The sequence below is a fragment of the Sitophilus oryzae genome, unplaced genomic scaffold (assembly GCF_002938485.1).
Source record: "Sitophilus oryzae breed Bouriz unplaced genomic scaffold, Soryzae_2.0 scaffold_410_pilon_pilon, whole genome shotgun sequence".
NCBI classification, from domain to species: Eukaryota; Metazoa; Arthropoda; class Insecta; order Coleoptera; family Curculionidae; genus Sitophilus; species Sitophilus oryzae.
In genome coordinates, this window is record NW_022146986.1 from 548,993 (window position 1) to 573,764 (window position 24,772).

Consider the following 24,772-nt stretch of genomic DNA (forward strand, 5'->3'; position numbering starts at 1 on the left):
TTATTATTAATAAAATAGTTTGTTTTATTTACCTATGTTGTTTTATTTATTACTCATTTCTTTGTAAAATAAAATAAACTACTTTGAAATTAAAATGACAGACACATCTATCACTGTCAAGGATCTTCTCGTTGGACAGACATTATAATTATCTTCCAAGTACTTTTAGCGTTTCGAATGAAATTTTGAGGGTAAAAGTTACTATAAATGCAACATATTTTAAAACTAAAAAATTGTCGACATATTCACCAGGGGCGTGCATATGGTTTTTTACTGAAATATTTTTCTAAAAAGCATGTACACCACTGACTTTTTTCTCTTTTTAACGAAATAGTGTAAGCAGTTTAATGCCGATTAAAAGTTATCCTTGATATTTTGTCGATTTCGGCCTCCTTGATGAGATAAACGCAATTTTATTAATTTGCCTTGATCCAAGTCTAATAGCAACCTTTAAAAAAAATTCATGAACTTGCAAAAGTTTTAAATAAGTACTCATTGATTCCTCATCAAAAAATATAAAAAAATTCCTATAAATATGGGTATGGAAATGCATAGTTTTAGTTAGATAAAATATATAATTTATTAAATATATTTTTATTTTAATTTTATTAATAATTGTGATTAATGAAATTGCGTTTATCTCATCAAGGAGGCCGAATTCGACTAAATATCAAGAGATAACTTTTAGTTGGAATTAAACGGCCCAAGCAATTTTAGTATCAAAAGAAAAAAGTCAGTGGCGCACATGTTTTTTTTTTGAAAAATATTCCAGTGACAAGTAAAACCCATACGCACGTCCCTGATGATTTTATCGATATTTTTTAGCATTAAAATATGTAGCATTTGTAGTAACGTTTACCCTCATTCCAATCACTAAAAGTACTTGAAAGAAAATTATAAAAAATCGAAAGCTTATTAAGACTTTAACACCCTGTAGCTACGAAACAAAGCAGAATCGGACTTATGTTGATATGAAAAATAAATCTTATTTTTCCGTGAGGAGAATCAATGTCCCCACTAGAGATGGCACATGTTTTTTGAAACACCCTGTAGAACAGAATATTCTGATCTTAATAAACATACATTATATTACTGCGCTTTCAAATAAAATCAGATGAATAATCTAATGAAAATAAAACTGGCTAAAGACTGTATTTCATTTATTTTTTCCATGTTTGTCTTATCGTCATTTATATATTTTTATAATTTATTATAATATTAGCACATTGTTGCAAGTCTGAATTAATATATTCTAAAAATGAATATTAATTATTATTCACCTATTATAATTATATAATAATATTATTCATAAATTCACCATTAATAAATGTAATAATTATCTTATAAAAAAAGAATGTTTTCAGTTAAGTCAATACATTTCTACAAAGCTCTTTGTAAATGTCAACCAAATGTTATCTAAAATAAAAACTTCGTATATTTTTTGGCCATGTTTTTGTATAATATTTTTATATTTCACGTTTTTTAGCACGTTTTTTTTGGTATTTAGATCTTTGAAAATCCACAATTAAACACAAACAAATAAAAATATGTTTTCAAATTAAAATGTACAGAAGATAAACCAAAATAATGGAAAATAGATCAAAAGAATGAAACTATAATGGCTTATCATTCTATGCCAGTCAATAGGAGTTAATAAAATCAATAAAATATCTATGAATATAAACAACCGGTAAAGCAGTGAAAATATTTTATTTAAATTAATTTAACATTCAGTTTCTTACACAGTATAAACATCAATTTAACAAACAGAGAGAATAAGTTAAACATCGAATTGTCTATAAAATATATAAAATATCTCTGGCCATAGATTTCCAATAACGCAACAAAAAAATTAAGAAACATCAGCCTATCGATGAAATTAGTCCAAGGGTGTAAGTCGTTAAAGACGAAAAAGTATTTCATGATTTTTTCAAAATAAGTTCTGAATTCTGAAAGACGGCTAATATAATTATAATTAGATTATACCACAGCCATTACTACCCCTTTCCCGTTCAAAATATTCTAATAAGGTTGCGCTGAGTTTTTTGAAGGGGCTATTAAGCTATCTTGTACCACTTCGCACCAAAAGAGGTTCTGAAAAAAACAATGTTCGAGTGCAAGCTCTGTTAGTAAACATTTTTAAGCTTAAAATATCACAATACAATGCTTATTTGAACCTAAAACTCGTAATGCAAAACTAAAGTATTAAAATGAATGACAATGTCAAAAAAAATCAAATAGGGGAGTCTCGTTTTACGCGGGGATTACGTTCGTTGAAAATAAAACCGCGTATATTGGAACAGCGTCTATCGAAACAGTGTATATCTAAACCGGGTATATCGAAACCGCGTATATCGAAACAGCGTATATCGAAACAGCGTATATCGAAACAGCGTATATCGAAACAGCGTATATCGAAACATCGTATATCGAAACCGGGTATATCGAAAACGCGTATATCAAAACCGCGCATACCAAAACCGCTTATATCGAAACAGCGTATATCGAAACATCGTATATCGAAACAGCGCATATCGAAACAGCGTATATCGAAACCGGGTATATCGAAAACGCGTATATCAAAACCGCGCATACCAAAACCGCTTATATCAAAACAGCGTATATCGAAACAGCGTATATCGAAACAGCGTATATCGAAACAGCGCATATCGAAACAGCGTATATCGAAACCGGGTATGTCGAAAACGCGTATATCAAAACCGCGCATACCAAAACCGCTTATATCTAAACAACGTATATCAAAACAAACATTTTATTACATAAACTATACAGAGTCTTAGATTAGTGCAAAATTTGCCAACCCTAAAAATATTTAATATTTTTAGGATTGGTATATTTTCGACCCCAGTAACAACTCTACAGTTTTTTTTTTTAAAAATCGAAAATTTTGTATTTTTGAAGAAACGTAATAGAAACGTAGTAGGGTAGAAAATTAAATTTCGAGGAAAGAATAAACAGAAGACAAACAGTGGATTCAGAATTTAAACAAATTGTTTTTTAATTTTCAAAGTAAAATAGTGTCAGAAAACAAATAAATAAATAGTGGCAACTTGCCATTTTTTACAGCAGAGCTACCAACTGAATCCCCAGCGGGAAATTTAAATTTCAGTTAGTCAGCCCAACGCCGAATATGTCCATGGATGGGAACAATGAATTTAGTATTCGCGTCCTCGATGACGCAACTAAAAGTTTAATTGGTATAGCTTATAGAAGTAAAGCACTTTTTTTTTGGGATACGAAATCATATAGTATATTTAACAAAACTTTGGTTGTACGTCATCAATGACACCATGCGTCGTCTTATGGAGTTTGCTGGTGGTCGTATTAGCAATTATGCAGATAACTATAAAGATATGTTTCTCAGTGTGTCTGGTAAACTATGATTTAGTCATTTAATTGAAAATAGGCTTTTACCGACAACAACTTACACCCTGAGACCTCGACTAGAAATAGGCTCTAATCCAAAAACAGTGTAAACATCCATAAATTGCACCACCCACGATTCAAAAGAGGTTGTTACTTCAACCTCTGAGTCACATTGGCCAAAGCCACAGCAAAAGCTTGCAACGCCGAAAAGGGATATTGAAAATCCAGAGTGTAGGCGTTACCATCTATTCGGCCAAACTGCATCACCTGGAAGATTTATATAATACTAAGTAGGTATATCTTTGAACTAAATTTTAGCTTAAAAATGTACCTGTTTGCCTCTAAACTCGATTTGGAAGTTTTTGGCTGATTCTTGGGTTACTCTACCACCAAAATCAAGTTGGTACACTTGGCTGTTTTCGTTCCACATTGGTGCTTTGTTATGCATCACGAATTCTCTTCTTTGTGGGACGTTTTGGTTGTTGTTACAGCAACTGCTTCCGTTTGGTTCAATTTTACCCCTCTTCAGCTAAAAAAATCAAATTTTGAAAATTTTACAGAAACATTTATTCACTCTACCCAGTGAGCAGTTTATTCCTTTAAGAGTCTGTTACGCTGTACTTTCGGGTCGCTCTCAGGGGTCGGGTAAAGCGGGTGTTTGACCGAAGGAAATATATATTATATTTCAGAAATCTGCCTAAGGCTTAGCCCGATCCTGTCATGTTAAGCCACGCCTAAAATTCCAACCAACACCTGTGCTTTAATTAAGGTTTGCAGAGCCTCAGCATTTGCCATAAAATAGCGAGCAATTTGTTACAAAACCACATAAATTATATATCACTGTAATCACAAAATTTCAATCTATTTCCATATTGTAACGGAATTTTAAATTATGTCTTTATTTTCGAGAAAATTTAGTCCAAACATAAGGAATATTTTGTTGATGTTTGACTTAAAAATAAAGAAGTTGTCTAAAAATGTACTACAATACGGATACATAGTATAATCCTTTATCTTTAATTTCCTTCTTCATTTGTGTAAAAATACCTAGCAAGAGACTCTTAATGAAAATGTGTTCTAGGTGACGTCGTTATTACGTTACCAGGTCCTTATTATGCCTGATAAAGAGCAATAAAACGCAGATACATAACTGTTCCCTAATGTTCCCTAAATGTGACAAAACTTTGCTAACTGGGTAGATAACCATAAAAAAGGAAAAAGTGATGGCACTATACTCACCTTTTGCCTCAACTGAGATTTCTGGAAAGTCTCCAGATCCTTGTAGTTAGTACCGTTAAAAACTTCGTCCGTTGAAGCTGTCACTTCGTCATCCGAGCTTTCTTGGTATTTGTTCTTTTTTCTGGAGAGGAAAGGAGAATTCATAAGTTTCTTCCTAATGGGAGACGCCGACTGGGGTCTAAGACCTGGAAAATATTGGACAAAAACACGTTTAATGTAAAATATTCAGTAATAACTGAACAAAGTACCTTTTTTGACTGGTGCAGGCGATGAAGGAGAACTCCTAGGCAATCTAGGAGAGTTTGGAGGAGTTGATTTTCCAGAATCGTCTTCCCTTAACCTCGTTATCAGCTTCTCCAAATTGGCTAAGGCTTGGGTATGGACTGGAACCCCATTTTTCTCACAGCCATTCTTTTCTCCATCTGTTGAACCGTTTTTACTCTTCCCTAGAAGTATAGATATTTAGGTTATAAGTCCAAAACAACTTTTACAGTATGAGTGATCTCTTAATCCAGAATTTCGAAAAGAATACTCTAAAAGTTAATTGGGGATGAATGACGTACAATCTTGTATTTCATACTGTTTGGATAACACATATGGAGTGGTAAGAATTAAAATGGATCAAGTTCAATTTCCTATTATTTTAAGACAATCGTCTTTATACGTTTTTAAAATATTGTTTTTTCCAGCAGAGAAATGAATGAGAATTCACGCATAAAGCAGCTATATAGCCTGTTTCTGTTTGGTTTCCGAATATTCCGTTGACTCCTTTCAAAAATGACACGTGCTAAAATTTAGAGCTAAAAAAATATTTTTTTGATAAAATGGATGACAATGAAACAAAGTCAGAACCAATTGTACCAAGTGAATCAGATTATCAGCCATCTGAAAGATCTGATTCTATCGATTCTGAAAGAATAGTTTGATTTATCATTATTTTCACTATTACTACATCAATAATTTAGGCTGTTTTTCTTACAAATACTTAGATATATCTGACATGTTGTTGATCTGAATAAAACTGCACGAGGAAGACAAATCTTATCATTTCATATAGACGTAACGTAACACACTCTAAAAGGCAACACATGAAAGATCTTCTTCCGTTCATCCCGCCGATATACCATAATTTTTATAAAAATCGAAGAAAACACTATTAATAGACAATGTGAACTCAACAAATCCATTAATGACGAAGAAGAATGTACAGATAAACCAATTTATATCTAAAATTTCAAATATTTTCCGAGATAACATGGTTCAAGTCCAAAAAAGTATAAACAAACATTCTTAAAAATGACCACAGTTGAATTTTGAGTTACTTTAGTTTGCAATTATACAATTTATAATATAACAATGCATTGTGTCAAGTTTTCTTCTCCAGCTTGTTTTATTTTGATTCAGTAACATTAAAAAACTTTACTCTCATTTTCTCCATAATTATGACTTGATCCAGTTCACTTGTGAATCCTTCACATGTTTTTAGATAATAATTACCTCTATCTTTCCTTCTTCTCATTAGGGGAGACGAAAAAAAGTCCCTGGCAGTAGATCTCTTATTACTAACGACTTTCTCGGGCTTTTTTGGTTCTGGTTCCTCGATTTTCTCAATAACAGGCGCCGGTTCTATCTGTTCCGGAATCTTTTTCTCCTTCAACACAAAACTAGGCGTTGTAGAACCGTGAAAAATATCACTGGAGTCCAGACTTTTCGATTTGCCGAAATTCTTCAACTGTCCGTTCACTTTAACGCTGGCAGGCTTCGTTCTCAGCCTACTCTGACGTCTCTTTCCACCGTCTCTATCGTTATTCACCAGAACCAGTCTCTTGTTAGCGTTTTCCCTGTTCAAATTGGCAGTTCTGAAGATGGGCGGTACCATTTGGACGTCGACCATGTCCAGGTAGCCGACGCTGCAACTTCGCGTAATCAAATGGGCAGTGCGGACTTCGGGTGGTTTCTGATTTTGACTCTGAGGAAACTGAAAGCAATCTTTGTCGTCTTGCGGAGGCGCAGCTTTTCCAGGGCTGTCTGGGTTTTGTCTAGATCTAGAATAAAGAAAATCAAATAGAGGAGTCTTCGCCTCGTTTTACGCGGCGATAACGTTCGTTGAAAACAACGCGTATATCGAGACAGTGTATTTCGAAACCGCGTATATCGAGACAGCGTATATCGAAACAGATTATATCAATACAGCGTATATCGAAAACGCGTATATCGAGACAGCGTATATCGAAACAGATTATATCAATACAACGTATATCAAAACCGCGTATATCGAGAGAGCGTATATCGAAACAGATTGTATCAATACAGCGTTTATCGAAACCGCGTATATCCAGACAGCGTATATCAAAACAGATTATATCAATACAGCGTATATCAAAATCGCGTATATCGAGACAGCGTATATCGAAACCGCGTATATCGAGACAGCGTATATCGAAACAGATTATATCAATACAGCGTATATCAAAACCGCGTATATCGAGAGAGCGTATATCGAAACAGATTGTATCAGTACAGCGTTTATCGAAACCGCGTATATCCAGACAGCGTATATCGAAACAGATTATATCAATACAGCGTATATCAAAACCGTGTATTTCAAAACCGCGTATATCGAGACAGCGTATATCGAAACAGATTATATCAATACAGCGTATATCAAAATCGCGTATATCGAGACAGCGTATATCGAAACCGCGTATATCGAGACAGCGTATATCGAAACAGATTATATCAATACAGCGTATATCAAAACCGCGTATATCGAGACAGCGTATATCGAAACCGCGTATATCGAGACAGCGTATATCGAGACAGCGTATATCGAAACAGATTATATCAATACAGCGTATATCGAGACAGTATATATCGAAACAGATTATATTAATACAGCGTATATCGAAACCGTGTATATCGAAACCGTGTATATCGAAACAGCGTATACCAAAACAAAAATTTTATTAGATAACTACACAGAGTAAGGTTTAAATTAGTGCCAATATTTTTAGAGATGGTATTATTACGAGGGATTTAAAAGATTTTTAGATATTAAAAAGATTTTTAGAAATTAAAAAAAACATTTTTGTTATAAACTCACCTATATGAACATTCTGCTTGCGTTTTCCTCAAAGCTATAGGTTTGTGATCATTCGAATTCAAGTTGAAACTAACAGACAGATCATTCCTAGCATTGTGTTGATCGAATGTCGGTTTCACCTGAAAACGGTAACGAAATGAACGTAAATACTGATGGTTCTAAGTGAGAACAGTTGATTTACCTGTAAATTGTTATTACTACTAGTCGAATAGGATATGATGGTAGGTGCAGATGGCCTGTCGAAAATAATGTCGCTAGGAGCTACGGCGTTTTTTGGCGATTGCAGCGATGGCACGGACACTTCGCAGCAGATTGGTGATATGGCGTGTTTCTGGTTCTGACCTCCGGGTTTACCTAAAATTAAATGAAAATAACAAAAATAAATAAAGAGAACAAGTTGAGAAGAAACAACGGCCAATGCAAATTCTGTGGGAAAAATTGAAAAACACCACAACACTGAGTGTGCCGAGACGACAACCATGTGTACCTCTGTAGTTTTAAAAGTTCTAGGGATACTTACCCAGTGAGCCGATGAAACTTGTAGAATTTTGACTGGTAGTCGGACGCAAAAGGTTCTGTGGACGGATCTGGTCTCTGTCTTCGATCTCGACGAAGGAACACTTGTCCTCGCCGGCATTTTCGGCACTAAAATTGGCAACATTGGATTCGTTATGCAAGTAGGCCTTCTGTTTGGTCAGGGCACTCGTCCTCGGTGACATCGGCGCTATCGGCGGGCAGTTATCCATACTCATCCTGAAATGTCAGATTGGTAACTAGTAGTAACTAGCAATCGTACTAATTATATGAAATAAAATATTAAAACCCTTTCCAGGTCTCCAAAAAAGTCCTAAGGGAGACACAATAAATGTAATGGTGTGTAATAAATTAAAAACCAATTAGGAACGTGCATTGTAACTGTATTCGTAAATCCTCAACCACAGAATGTAGACATTACCTTGGATTTTTAGGTTTCTCTCCAGCAGAGTTGGCTACTGGTTCTTCCTCGTCCTCGCTGAACAAGTTCGGATTGAAAGTCGGATCAGGTCCAATAGGAAAATCATCTCTAAGTTCTGTAATGACTGGTTTAAAAGAAATCATATTAATTTAGAAGTCTAGTAATATTTAGTTAGATATTGGACTTACCTAGAGTCATTTGACGAGGCTGCAAATGTAGCAAAGACGTTTTATAAGTCACCTGACCCAAATTTGCGGGGACTACGCTTGCTAAACCGTGGATTTTGAATTTGGTGCCCCAGATATTGGACGTCACCTCCACTAATCGCACTTGCTAAGCAAATAAATACAGTTTTAAATATCATTTTTTACACAGTAACATCATAAAAGCTTATACAATATGATCGAAAAAAAAAACGGCGTCAGCGATGACTATGAAATGAAGATCGCCATCATTTTATATGTAAAATTATATGGGAAATGTCATCGATGTTCATTTCCAAGCCAACTGGACGCCGTTTTTTTTTTGACGATCATGTGTAGTGCCTTAACTTTGTAGCACTAAAAATTTCTCTAATTTTTCCTTTTTTTGTGCAGACCAGTGTTCTAAACGAAAAAGCTTCAGTTCATTTCATTTCTTTTCTTCAAAAAAAATCTTTGGTGTGTTTCTACTAAAATACACCCCTAAATAATCACCCTGTATTACCTCAGGTAGCGTATCTGCATAGTTCAGTTCTTCCTGATCTAAATCTGCATCACCCCGGTACTGCCATGCCGTTCTCTCTGTCCTTTCCCCAAACGAGTTTTTATGTTTCTTCTTTTTCTTCCTCTGCATCCTAGGCGAGGCGGTACAACCTTCTTCCCTGTCCGATTCCGAACTATCACTGTACCCGCCACTGGCATTCGCCGTCGAGGTTCCCGAACTGGAGGAACTCTTGGATTCCGAAGACGTATGATACCTATGGTAGTCTAAAAACGTACTTTATATAATAAATAAGCAAAATAAAAGAAAAATAGCTCACGTTCAAGTTGAGGATCGAAGATAACAAACTCCGGACGAATTTTGCTGGTTCTCTTGCCTTTGAGTAGAGGAACCAAGCCACCTAGGTACTCCAGGTACAACGTATAGCACGTTCCTGACGATATGTTGACGTCTTCCTCGTGTCTGATCATCGTACAATGTAATCTGACTGATCCTGTAGGGGGTCTGGATACAAAATCTCTTAAAGCACTTGGTTCCGGTACACAACACTACAAATTATAAAATTTCATAAAAATGTCTTATAAAAATAACACACTAGCTAGACAACCGCAGTCTATAGAAAAAATACCGTCATCCGCCGGCGGTATGATATTTATATAACTGCACATACCGGTGGAAAAATGAACGAACTTGTCGTTGACGGCGCGGCGGTATAAACTTGAACGCGGCATATTGTAAATCTAACCTAACCTAACTTCTAGCCGCTGCCTGTAACTTAATAAGTCTCTGCAAATTAGAAAATTACATTGGGAAAGACAAAAATACATAAAATTTGGTAAAATAAGGGCGGTATTTCAGTCTTTTAAATAATATACCGCCGGTATACCGCCATATACCGGCCATATGATATTTTTATAACTTCATATATCGGTGGAAAAATGAATGAACTTGTCGTTGACGGCGCGGCGGTATGAACTTAACGATAGAGATAAAAGCAACGCGGAATAAAAGTCCAACAGCGGCATATTGTAATAACTGAAACATCAAATACCGTCAAAATTAACTAACTTTTAGTCGCTGCCGGTAACTTAATTAGTATCCTTAAATTAGAAACTTACGTTGGGAAAGACAATAACACATAAAATTTGGTAAAATAAAGGCAGTATTTCAGTTTTTTAAATAATATACCGGCGGTATGGTATTTTTATAACTGCATATTCCGGTAGAAAAATGAATGAACTTGTCGTTGACGGCGGTATGAACTTAACCATATCAAATACCGTCAAAATCAACTAAATTCTAGCCGCTGCCGGTAACTTAATTATTATCCTTAAATTAGAAACTTACGTTGGGAAAGAAAATAACACATAAAATTTGGTAAAATAAGGGCGGTATTTCAGTTTTTTAAATAATATACCGCCGGTATATGGCGGTATACCGGCGGTATAAAACTGAAACAAACGGTATACGGCGGTACATATAGCTTCGGTTGAAAGAAAAATTTACCTCGTTGTTCGGCGGTATGCATGTTAATAAATATGAAAAACTGTCTAACGGCGGTCTTGCTTTCATCAATTGTCTATACCGCCCGTTTGTAAAAATAAAATAAAATGATTTACCCTTATTGTTTGAGCGAAAAGATTGCCAATAATATTCCTCAACCTAATCGGTAATGGAAGCTGATTCAGCATCATCTCGCTTGGTATCAAGTTATAGATTCTAAGCCTACAAAGCAGCTGTAACGAAGCTATCCTCTTAGCCACCCAGGCTATGTGTATTTGAGTGCCGGTAGCTAGAAAAAGTCGCTTGTCGTTATGACCCCATGTCAGCGTCGATACCCTAGCCTAAAAATATTTATTTTAAAGAAAACGTTAATGAAATTCAGGACAGATTTATTACATGCTTGTCAGGAATAAGCGTTTGGTACAACAGAACGCCCTTGTCTGTATAAAACTTCAACATGTTGGTGTACTCCATTTGTGGACCTAATGTTGGGGATTTCAGTGTTATTCCTGCTACAGCTAACAGTTCTCTGGAGTTGCTCCACTCCATGCACAAAGATCCTTGAAGGCCGGTGTTGATTTGTATTGGAGCCACATCGTCAAAAGTGGTTAAGAGGTAGATGTAACCGTTTTGTAACGCTACCGCCAATACAAATTTCTTATCACCTAAAAAGAAACAGGAAAAAAAGATTAAATAGACTTTTCTGGGTGCATAACATTAGTACAAAAAACCCACAGAATAAACTAATAAGTTAAGATAATTTTTTTACCAAACAAAAAGACACAACCATCAAAAATCCACATTACAAACACGACAATTTCAATACCACAATTCACGACACCCACATCACGCTTGTCCTTAAATTTTGAAGTACCTTGGCAATAAAACCTCCTATTTTTTATGGTACCTGAGCTAGAACACTCGTCCTCCCCCTCCTCCATCTTGAATTTCTCGCAGGACCAGGCCATGGAGGTGATGCCAACGTCACCGCTTAGTTGGACTTGAGACACCATGGCCCCGTGGACGTCCATTACTATGATCTGGCCTGAGGTGGTACCAAAGTACACCTGCTGGTCGTCCGGTGTCCAAATTCCGCAGGATATGGTCGCGTCGAGGTTCAGCATGGAAGACCAGTACCTCTGGCCGGCTACCGAGCCCACCAAGACAAATCCATCCTTTAAATTAAACAACAGTAACGTAGATAACATTCCAGACAATGAAAAAATGTGTTAAAATTAATACTATTAATGGTTATTGATAGGAATTTAGAATTTATGCAATAGGTCTTAAAATATAAATTTGTGTATGCTTTAGAAACTAACTTGGTAACATATTAAAGCCATTCTTCCATCGTGGGACCAGGAAAAATGTGTCACGGGTGTGTTTCTATCGTTGATGAGCTCTATGGACCATCGTCCTTCATACTTGATCCAGACGAATATAATTCCAGAACTGTCACATGATGCCAACTTCTGGTAGGGTTCGTTCCATTTCACCAAGATCACCTAACAGTTGAGAAATAATAATCTTTACTTTGTGCCATTTAAAAAATTTGCGATTATTTAATTTTAAATAGCCGAAATTCATAAATCAGAGCTAATATCTCGCAGTCGAGCGAGCCAACCAAAAACACGTCCAGCCTGTGTCGCGAGCTTTCTTTGTCTCGCGAGGCTCTCGCGAGACCCGTCCACACTTAACAAATTTGGAGTGTCTAGCGCTCGTCTCGCTCTCGTCTCGTCAGGCCTGTACGCACCTTTAGAAATACGTAGTGACGCGACGTGTATTTGTGAGCAGTCCACGTGTTTATCAAAAATATTGGTGTTTTAATACAAATTTCGTGAACTCCAAATGAAATTCATGTTCATAAAATTATTATTATCGATAATAGATAGAGTGGGGGAGCTCTCCCGAAAATTGGGAGTAATAGAAGAAAACGTGAGCTCTATTTGGATACAGGATACCATTTTGCATAATCTGAATATGATTTTATAACAAATAAAATTTACAAAAATGTCTTTCTTACCTCCGATCTGTGTCCTCTCAAATTGTAATTCGTCCTCAAAGGAAAATCGACGTTCTTCTTGCAATGGCTGGTGGTAAAAGTCACCCCCACTATCCCCCTCACGTTCCCTGTTGCCAGCCATCCCTCCTGATAATAATTATTCCTATTTAGCTTCCATCCCTCGTCCTGAAACATAAAAAAGGCGTCACGTTTGGTCCTAGTCCTAGTCCCTATAAAGTCCCAAGGGTATTTTATTAAAAGCACTAGGTCATACCCCGGAAAACCCGAAGGCTATTAATCTTTCTCCCTTTGGGGAATTTTCTCGTAGGGAAACTGGGTTAACGGTTGAAAAGATATCTTTTTTTATTATTTTCTCGGGTTAAATTAGATAATATTTTATCTAATATTGTATTTTTCTTCTTATAAATGTCTTTATTTGTGGATTATTAGAAATAAATACATAATAAATTCAATTATCTCGTATACTATAAGGATTGAAATATAAATTCTAGGGTCCTAATACAGGGTGAGCCTTCATTTTTTTTTTAGTTTTTAGAATTCGTTTTTAGTTTTTAGTTAAAAAAACATAACTTCTTGATAATATGGCAACGTAGGTAGTAGATTAAATTTACAAGAAAAAAAACAGGAAAGATCCAGTGGTTCTCAAAATTTAAGCAAAATTATTTTTTTTGGAAATTTTCAAAGTAAAATATGAAAATAACTCGGTTATTTTGGACTTATTTGAAAAACGGTAAAGAGAAATATGTTTCTTTTATCGATATCTACCAGCCCTGAAAATATTTGCACTTATTTAAGACTCACCCGGTACATACAGGGTCCGGTAATAGTGCGTCGAGCATCTGTAGCTCCTATAATATAAAAAACTTAGGAATTTTGTGCAAGTGCAAACCTAAAGTATGTATTAGGATGTATTTCAGGAAAATATTTTAGCTTCTACAGGGTGACTCAAAAAAGTTAGAGTCGATCACCGATAATTTTTTAAAATAAAACACTCTGTATATTATTGAATTTTTGGCTTCCTTTCTGATCACTTTACATAATCCTAAGATATTATTAAATAAGTTTTGATAGTTTCAAAAATATTAATAAATAAATAATAAAAAATATATTTTTGCAGTCTTTTTTAAAAAATTACTAGGTATTTACCAGGATTTATCGATTCATCGATTTATTGATTTATGGATTTCTCGATTTATTGATTTGTCGATTTATTGATTTATGGATATATTGATTTATTGATTTATCGATTTATTGATTTATGGATTTATTGATTTATGGATTTATCGATTTATGGATTTATCGATTAATCGATTCATCGATTTATTGATTTATCGATTTATCGATTCATCGATTTATTGATTTATGGATCTATTGATTTATGGATTTATCGATTTATTGATTTATGGATTTATCGATTCATCGATTTATCGATTTATGGATTTATTGATTTATGGATTTATTGATTTATGGATTTATTGATTTATGGATTTATTGATTTATGGATTTATTGATTTATGGATTTATTGATTTATGGATTTATCGATTCATCGATTTATTGATTTATCGATTTATTGATTTATCGATTTATCGATTTATCGATTCATCGATGTATTGATTTATGGATCTATTGATTTAAGGATTTATTGATTTATCTATTTATGGATTTATCGATTAATCGATTCATCGATTTATTGATTTACCGATTTATTGATTTATGGATTTATTGATTTATGGATTTATCGATTCATCGATTTATGGATTTATTGATTTATGGATTTATTGATTTATGGATTTATCGATTCATCAATTTATTGATTTATCGATTTATTGATTTATCGATTTATCGATTCATCGATTCATCGATTTATTGATTTATGGATCTATTGATTTAAGGATTTATTGATTTATCGATTAATCAATTCATCGATTTATTGATTTATGGATTTATTGATTTATGGATTTATTGATTTATGGATTTATTGATTTATGAATTTATCGATTCATCGATTTATTGATTTATTGATTTATGGATTTATTGATTTATGGATTTATGGATTTATTGATTTATGGATTTATGGATTTATTGATTTATGGATTTATCGATTCATCGATTTATTGATTTATCGATTTATCGATTTATTGATTTATCGATTTATCGATTCATCGATGTATTGATTCATGGATCTATTGATTTAAGGATTTATTGATTTATCTATTTATGGATTTATCGATTAATCAATTCATCGATTTATTGATTTATCGATTTATTGATTTATGGATTTATTAATTTATGGATTTATCGATTCATCGATTTATCGATTTATGGATTTATTGATTTATGGATTTATTGATTTATGGATTTATCGATTTATTGATTTATCGATTTATCGATTTATCGATTCATCGATTTATTGATTTATGGATCTATTGATTTAAGGATTTATTGATTTATCTATTTATGGATTTATCGATTAATCAATTCATCGATTTATTGATTTATGGATTTATTGATTTATGGATTTATTGATTTATGGATTTATCGATTCATCGATTCATCGATTTATCGATTTATGGATTTATTGATTTATAGATTTATTGATTTATGGATTTATTGATTTATGGATTTATCGATTCATCGATTCATCGATTTATTGATTTATCGATTTATTGATTTATCGATTTATCGATTTATCGATTTATCAATTTATTGATTTATGGATCTATTGATTTAAGGATTTATTGATTTATCTATTTATGGATTTATCGATTAATCGATTCATCGATTTATTGATTTATCGATTTATTGATGTATCGATTTATTGATTTATCGATTCATCGATTTATTGATTTATGGATTTATTGATTTATGGATGTATTGATTTATTGATTTATGGTTTGATTTGGTTTGGTTATTTTACATCAATTTATGAATTTATTGATTAATCGATTCATTGATTTATAGGTTTATCGATTTATTGATTTATGGTTTTATGGATTTATGGATTTATCAATTCATCGATTTATTGATTTATTGATTTATCTGTTTATGGATTTATTGATTCATCGATTTATTGATTTATGGATTTATTGATTTATGGATCTATTGATTTATTGATTTATGGATCTATTGTATTATTGATTTATGGTTTTATTTTGTTTGGTTATTTTACATCGATTTATGGATTTATTGATTAATCGATTCATTGATTTATCGATTTATGGATTTATGGATTTATCGATTCATCAATTTATTGATTTATGGATTTATCGATTTATGGATTTATTGATTTATCGATTTATGGATTTATTGATTTATCGAATATTGATTTATGGATTTATCTTGGTATTTACTATAATTGGTCTGTACTTACTTTCCTATAATTTTCGTAATTTTAAACCATACAGGGTGTTCAAAATCCTATGCCAAACTCTCTAAAATATAAAATTGTTTTTCTTCGTTTTTTTTTGGTAAATGGAACACCATGTATGTTATTCCATTGTTAGATGGAGAATTAAAAAATTAACATTTTTTTTTATAAAAAGTATTTCAAAATCTTTAACGGATATTCGTAATATTATACTACGTATGGGTTTTTCGAGAGTTAATTTTTATCAAAGCTATCTAATTATTTTTGTCTGATATTTTACAGTTAAAAGAACCACATGGAATAAAACGCCATTGTCCACCATGGACCATAGAGGAAACAATCTTTTATCAATTGTATCATTGTGATTAGTAAATCTGAAAACTGCAAAATTGTATTTATAGTTTAAATTTAATTTATAAACTTGCAAATAATTGCAAAAATAGTACAGTTTTTGTAACAATCAAGTTGTTACACATAAACAGAAGAATAGAAAATATGGCGCCCAACGTGGGACACTTATATCTCGAACCATTTTTGTAAAATTATATTATTTTGTGAAACTATGCAAAAATATTAGATATCTTTCTAAAAGTCGCTTAGTAAAACTCTTAGTTCTCTAGACGGTGTTCCGTCTTAATACAATTCAAGTAAAAAGTATACTTGGTGCTTAAAAAATCGATTAAAAAAGTTCCTTTAGTGGTAAAAATAAGAAAAAAAACGATCAGGATCGAACTTCGTCAAAATTATCAATTTAAGAGTTGATGAAAGTTCCGCAATGGTAATTGGGGCCTAGCTAGGGGAAAATTTCCATTAATAATTCCGGAAATGACAATTCGAAAGAGGGAATGGAGGAACGGGATAGACTGACAAATTATTTCTGTATTCGGGGTAATGAAAACATATACAGAAAATGCTACGTCACTTTAACCCTGGGGTGTTTCTATAGAGAAAATTCTATTATAATTGTTGTAGTAAGTGGATTTTCTTAGAGATTTAGGAGGGTGAACATTTCGAAAACGATCGTCATGCTGTTGTTGAGAACTTGAATGCTTTCAGTGAAGCTGAAAGGAGAGAACCCACATTGACTATAATTATAAATTTGTTATAATATTGCGGTATATGATATACATTTCTTTAAAAAATATTGTGTTTGTACAAAAATGTTTTATCTAATAATTTACATTTAAAGATCTACATTTTCTTTAAGATAAATTTAAATATAATTTAATGCTGTTTATTTTTTTATGATATAGCATTATAGTAATTGATTTTAAGATTATTATGTGATACAAATATTGCTGTATTGCAAGTTAATATAAAAAGATATAATATCATTCTTAATTAAACAATGAATATAAAATAGTAAAATTAATTCTGATGTACTTAGATTATATAATGGTTAGATTATTTTGATTTTCGGATTCTGAGAAAAAATAAAGGTAAATTTCTTAGGAGCATATGATTAAAATGTAAGGTTTTTGACATATTTAGCATTTTCTAAAAATGAAGAATAAATTTTAAATTTCAGTGAAAGCTACCTAAATAGGAATTTACCCTGTATAGCCTAATTTGTCGTTAAAATAACCATTATAATATTTAAATCAAACTAAATCCTAACCGAAAATATATACAGGATGAGAAACAAAATTAATATTAATCAATGGTCACTTTACAAAAGCAAGTTACTCTTTTATTTAAACGAAACACCCAGTATATTATAGCGATATTCAATGGGGAATTCATGTCTCTTCCAAATACTATTGTCTACCCTTCAGACAAGGATTTTCCTAGATATTTTCATTTTTATGATTTAGTAGATATGTGTCAGCAGATATACAGGGTGGTCCGACCTATATTCCGAAAACTTTGGCAGCATATTCTGCACGTAAAAATAAGTAAAAAGGTTTGTATAAATGTATGTCCTAAAATGCTTAGTTTTCGAGATACAGGGTGTAGAAGTTTCATTTTTATTTGGATTTTTTCCAAATAATTTCTGAAGTAACGTCAATATTTAAATGAAAATTGGTGTCTGAGAGTTTTTTGATATGAGAAATTTGATTTTGATGTCAGTATGACTCCTACTTGTAGAGGGCGCCACTTACATACTTTTTAACTGGTTTGAAGAGTAATAACTTTTTGACCGTACTTGTATAAAACTACTGAGTAAACAATATACCGTAAAATCGAGAAAAAACGGCGTCAACGATGGCTATGAAATGAAGATCGCTGTCATTTTATATGTAAATTTATATGGGAAATGTCATCGATCGTCATTTCCCAGCCAACTGGACGCCGTTTTTTTTCGATCATACGGTATATTTACGACGTTTTTTACGTAAAAAAGGTTTCTTGGTAAAAATAGCTACAAGTAATGGTTCTAGAGATATTTGGAATCGAAATTATCAATACCTGTCATTATTGACATAACTTAAACATGTTGACTAAATAGTTATAAGACTGAAATCATAAATTTGAAATGTTTTTGAGCCAAAAGTTCAACAGAAACTGTTTTATGGTCATTTTTTTCGCAGAAAAAATTATGATTAAGTTAAAAAAATAAACATTTCCCAAATTTATTATTTCAGTCAAATAACTACATACTCAATGTGTTTATTTTTTGTCAATAATGACATGTATTTATTATTTCCATTCTAAATATCTTGAGAACGGTTGCTCGTAGCGATTTTTACCAAGAGACATTTTTTACGTTGAAAATCACGGAAATGTATATCTTTCACTCAGTAATTTGTGTTAGTTAACAGTTAAAACACGTGTAGGTGGCGCCCCCTACAAATAGGAGCCATTTTAACCTCAAAATCAAATTTGTCAACTCAAACAACTCCCAGAAACCAATTTTCATCCAAATATTGATGTTATTTCAGAAATTATTCTGAAAAAATCGAAATAAAAATGAAACTTCTACACCCTGTATCTCCGAAACTAAGCATTTTAGGACATACATTTATACGAACCTTTTTACTCATTTTTACCTGCAGAATATGCTGCCGAAGTTTTCGGAATATAGTTCAGAACACCCTGTATTAAATTTTTAACCGAAAATTTAAGAATTTTTCCAAAAATAATTTTTTTTCAATTTTTTTCACGAAAAATACCCATAGACGAGTTTCTGTGATCGAAATATACGACCCCTAAAAATATTTATACTTAAGACTCACCCAGTATAGTTTATGTAATAAAAATTTTGTTTTGATATACAGGGTATTTTCAAGGAACGTAACTAGGTACTCCCGTCATGTATTATATTAATAAAAAACAAACAATCAACAAAGAAGCTAAATCAACTCAAATAGCAATAACAAGTAAATTCAATTTACCATAACTTAAGCTAGTAATTTGGTCAGTCTTACCTCAGGTAACTCATCTGGCACTTTTCCCATCCATGTCAAACTCAAAATAGGACAATCCCCCTTCGCATTTACCGTCCTTTCGAAGTGCAGATGCATCGTAGGGCACTGAACACATGCGTGACACACTTTCATGAAAAAACGATTTGCCAAAAAAGGTTTTTTTATCCAACGTCACAGAAAAACGTTTCTTAAAAGGCACATTCTGCGTCCATCAGACACCAGATCGGTGTGAATTTCCCCGATCTTTTCCGCGGATTTTCATGATCGATGTTCGTGTGGCCGAGCGAACGACGCGATAACGGAGGAAAGCGACGGTCGGGTGACTTTCCACGGTTAGGGAAAACGAAGAGTACGGTATTGATTTCCGCGAGAGGGATTTTCCTGGAAAATACGCGTATAAGCAAGCGCCGGTTTGAGCCTGATCGCGCAATGTTTTCACTTTTCTTCTAATATGCTGGTCATCGATATTAAAAGATGTAGAATGCTAATTTTCCTTTGAAAACACTGACGGACATAAAATGAAACGGTTACAGGGTGGTCCAAACTGAATTCCGGAAACTTCGGCAGCATATTTTCCAGTTAAAAATAAGTAAAAAACTTCGTATAAATGTATGTCCTAAAATGCTTAGTTTTGGAGATACAGGGTGTAGAAGTTTTATTTTTATTTCGATTTTTTCCAAATAATTTCTGAAGTAACGTCAATATTTGAATGGAAATTGGTGTCTTGGTAGTTTTTTGACATGAGAAATTTGATTTTGATATCATTATGACCCATGGTACAAAGAATACAAGGTATGATATTGCGCAGGTTGGTCACAGGTGATAAACAGTACCATTGGTCGGCAAGCTCCGCGCGCCAATTTCAAATTGTCAAATAGATGACACAACAGATGACATAAATGTGAAAATAATTTTTCAAATGTCAAGCTCCATGAATTTGACATAACATTTGGGGTTATGTCCTAATTCTTCCCTAATTTATGTCTTTTTTATTAGTGGCAATTGCACAATATGGATATTTTTTTGTCAGGCGTATGACGTCACAGGTGGTATGCGCAGACTTAACGAAATTGGAGCCGCTATCGATCATACCTTGTTTTCTTTGTACCATGATTATGACCCCTATTTGTACGGAGCGCCACCTACAAGTGTTTTTAAAAGTAATAACTTTTCGTCCGTACTTGTAAAGAACTACTGATTGAAAAAATATACATTTTCGTAATATTTACGTAAAAAATTAATTGCTGATGATTTGGCACAAAAACATTTTAAATTTTTGATTTCAGTCTAATAACTATTTGGTCAACATGTTTAATTTATGTCAATGATGACAGGTATTGATAATTTCGATTTCAAATATCTCGATAATTATTACTCGTAGCGATTTTTATTAAGAGACCTTTTTCATGTAAAAAACGTATATTTTTTACTTAGTACTTTTATACAGGTACGAACAAAAAAGTTATTACTTTTCAAACCAGTTAAAAATATGTAGGTGGCACCCCTTACAAATAAGAGTCATATTGACACATATAAATCAAATTTCTCATGTCAAAAATGAAAGTTCGATATCCTGTATCTCCGAAACTAAGCATTTTGGGATATAAATTTATAAGAACTTGTTTACTTATTTTTATCTGCAGAATATGCTGCCAAAGTTTCTGGAATACAGTTTGGACCACCCTGTATTATAATTTGTGCTACTTTTTGTGATATGTAATATCATATACATATTTTGCTCCGTTTCTTGGATTTTTAAAACCAATGTGTAGACAACTAGTGTAACATAAATTTTAGTGTGGCGTTTCGTATATCCGTCAGTGTACAAGTAATACCGTATGATCGAAAAATACGGCGTCCAGTTGGCTGGGAAATGACGATCGATGACATTTCCCATATAAATTTACATATAAAATGACAGCGATCTTTATTTTATAGCCATCGCTGACGCCGTTTTTTTTTTCGATCATACGGTACTATTAAATATGCTTTAATAGTTTCAGAGATATTAATAAATAAATGAAAAAAATTCAGCCTTTTTAAAAAAAATATTAAATTACTAATTAAATGTTTAATCACGTGATTAAGCTTGGCCGGTACAGCGTTGGCTACTTTTACAAATTTTCTTTTAATCAACATATTTTAGAAAACATCAACAAAACTCACCTCCTTAACAGCAATTTAGGGACATAAAAGGCCATAACTACCGCTTTCCCGTTCAAAATATTCTAATAAGGTTGCAATAAGTTTTTCACAACGGCTATTAAGCTATCTTGTGCACTTCGCACTAAGAGATTCTAAAAAGAGCAATGTTCGACTGCAAGGTCTGCTAGTAAAAATGTTTAAGTTCAAAGTATCATAACACTATTTATTTAAACCAAAAACAAAAAAAATACACAACCAAGTGTCAAAACGAATGACAATTTCAGGAAATAAATAAATAAATGCGGCAACTTGACATTTTTTACAGTAGAGCTACCACCTGAATCCCCAGATTTAAATACAGGAAATTTAAATTCCAGTTAGCTAGTCTGGCGCCAAATATCAATTGTCGGCAACAATGAATATAAAAATCGCGCAATGGATTACGTAACTAAAAGTTTAATTGGTACTTGGTATATACCGGGTGTTGCATCGTCGAGCGGGACATAGGAAATCCCATGTAAATTTTAATGGGGTCAATTATTGGCTTCCCTAATTATTTTAGAGAATAATTCTATTTAGGTTTATTAAAGAGCACTAAAACCCACATTCAAAAGAATAACTTTAGATATTTTTGATTAGCCCGTTTACGAGTTATCGCCGATTCCTTTTTAAATATTTCACCTTTCTTATGGCCCTGTATTTACTTATGAGCACCAGTCAAGGTAAAAGATAACTGTCAAATGAAGTTGTCATTTAATAGTAATTAATAAGTTATTGAATATTGTAATAATACTATAATTAACCTTGTAATTGATGACTTTATCTTACTTTAATTCATATTAATTTGTATCTATAAATACATCTTTAAGATTTCCGATGTAGGAATGAGTTTTCAATAATAATAAAGCAGTAAATAGGTAAATTTCTGAAATGACAACTTCATTTGACAGTTTCTTTTACCTTGACTGATGCTCATACAGGGCCATAAGAAAGGAGAAATATTTAAAAAGAAATCGGCGATAACTCGTAAACGAGCTAATCAAAAATATCTAAAGTTATTCTTTTGGATGTGGGTTTTAGTGCTCTTCAATAAACCTAAATAGAATTATTCTCTAAAATAATTAGGGAAGCCAATAATTGACGCCCATTAAAATTTACATGGGATTTCCTATGTCCCATCCGACGATGCAACACCTGGTATAGATGATCTTTAGTCTGATCTGACACGCAAAACTGACAGGTAAAACGTTATGTATATGAGGGGCCTTAAATAAAACAGCAATTTAAAAACCGTAATCTTAATTTATTTACATTTGACAAAACAATCCTTACCTTCGTTGAATAAAAAGTAAAATAAATAAACTACAGAGTACTGTACAGATATAAACTTGCTTTGTTTCTGAAGTATCCACGATCGAAAATTTATATACACATAAAAAACAAAACGGTATAAAATCAATAAATGATTCGTCATCGACCAATAGAACTACACTTTTTTTCTTTATAAAATATCATTCTTCTCGTATAACGAAATACATATATAATACTAAAAATATAAAATTATAAACTTTGTAAATATATATATTTATATTCATTTCATATTTAAAATTCTCTACATATATATTCAACCACCTTTCATAATACTATACAGTAAGGACTAAACACATTTTTCTTACAGTAGCATTACTATTTTAGATATTAACAATAAATTTACAGAAATATATCATGTTGAATCTAAATATTTATTGACTAAATAGCCAAAGTATTATAACATTAAACGCTTAGCAAAACATTCTTAAAATATCTTAAAGAATCAGTTTAATAAAAACTTTTCCAACAAGTGCCAAACTTTTAAGCAGACCCTGTACAGGGTGGACCATTTTGGTTGTTTCTATAGGGTATCTAGGAAACCGTGAGAAATATTCAAATTTTGATACTGCAGTCTCGGGTTCTTTTTTTGAAAAAATTACAATGGCGCAAACGGATCGTGGCTATCTTGATCGGTTTTCAATTCTCAAATTTTGTACTCTTTGAAGATGTTCGATGGTTTGTTTATTTCAGCAACCACGGAAAAATGAATTATACATTCTAAAGGCACTTTTCTGTGTAGAATGCAGTGGCGTAGTCAGACTTTTTTCGAAAAAAATATTTTTTGAGATATTAACTAGACTTATGTTTTTTTAAATAGGGCCCCCTGTATATTTTTAAATTTTCTTATTCAGCTTGGCATGGGCTTCTCGAAAATATATAACACTCTATATTTATTTTCACTATTAACCTCAACATTTCAATTTTTTCTTAAAATGTATGCCGCGACGAGGAACAAAGTAAACGGTTGTCATGGTGATCGGAACATACCTTTGATGGATGCAGAACATTTCATTTCAACAGATTGAAGTGTGTGTATTTTAAATAATAAAAAAATGAGTAAATTTGAAAATTTTGAGAAATATAATATTATGTTAGAATGTTATATTGAGTCTAACAAACATAGGCAAATGGCAGCTGATTTATATTTTGAGCGGTATCCAGTGCGCGAGCAACCAAACCCAGCCATTTTTAAAAGGTTAGAAAATAGTTCAATCAAATTTTGGATCTTTTCAAAAACCGCGCCCCAAAAAATTATCAGAAAGAAGATGAAGAAAATCAATATATTATTGTCTCGGAGTTAAATAAAATGGAACAATACCCAGCAAATAAAAAATAAGTGTGACAGAAACAAAAAAACATATTTTAATATAAACTCTAGAGGTTACTTCAATCGGGCTTCTCAGTTAATATAAAAAAAATAACACACAAAGACTACATTAAATGTTCAGATTGCTGCCCATTATTATCTAGACAGAGTTGGTACCGTCTCCGCACGCCGCGCCGCCGCGCGTCTGTAACAGAATTTCAATAGCTCTACTTGATGTTGTTGGATCTAGTGTTACGGCTTCGAGGACATTAATATATTGATTTTATTCATCTTCTTTCTGA

General features: G+C 32.6%; 1 protein-coding gene across 1 annotated transcript; it reads right to left on the bottom strand.

Moving 5' to 3' along the window:
* Positions 1 to 1,496: 1,496 nt before the first annotated feature.
* LOC115885644 (tubby-related protein 4) lies at positions 1,497 to 20,030 on the bottom strand. The gene is made up of 18 exons (XM_030904611.1): positions 19,649 to 20,030; positions 12,913 to 13,077; positions 12,212 to 12,394; positions 11,797 to 12,064; positions 11,286 to 11,554; positions 11,006 to 11,230; positions 9,706 to 9,934; positions 9,390 to 9,652; positions 8,873 to 9,017; positions 8,685 to 8,808; positions 8,250 to 8,482; positions 7,911 to 8,083; positions 7,730 to 7,848; positions 6,124 to 6,671; positions 4,875 to 5,072; positions 4,627 to 4,811; positions 3,719 to 3,916; positions 1,497 to 3,654 (listed from the first exon to the last, which is right to left on the bottom strand). Exons 1-18 carry the CDS (start codon positions 19,778 to 19,780, stop codon positions 3,538 to 3,540), a joined length of 3,774 nt encoding a protein of 1,257 aa, XP_030760471.1. The 5' UTR covers positions 19,781 to 20,030; the 3' UTR covers positions 1,497 to 3,537.
* Between the last annotated feature and the right edge of the window lie 4,742 nt (positions 20,031 to 24,772).

What these genes read in the sequence shown, in the direction of transcription:
- LOC115885644 (XM_030904611.1), bottom strand. Translation starts at nt 19,780, where the DNA reads ATGAAAGTGTGTCACGCATGTGTTCAGTGCCCTACGATGCATCTGCAC. An exon ending in GTAGTAATAACAATTTACAG is followed by an intron (nt 7,849 to 7,910) that starts GTAAATCAACTG and finishes TACCGTTTTCAG; the next exon opens with GTGAAACCGACATTCGATCA. An exon ending in GAGAAGAAGGAAAGATAGAG is followed by an intron (nt 5,073 to 6,123) that starts GTAATTATTATC and finishes CTATACTTCTAG; the next exon opens with GGAAGAGTAAAAACGGTTCA.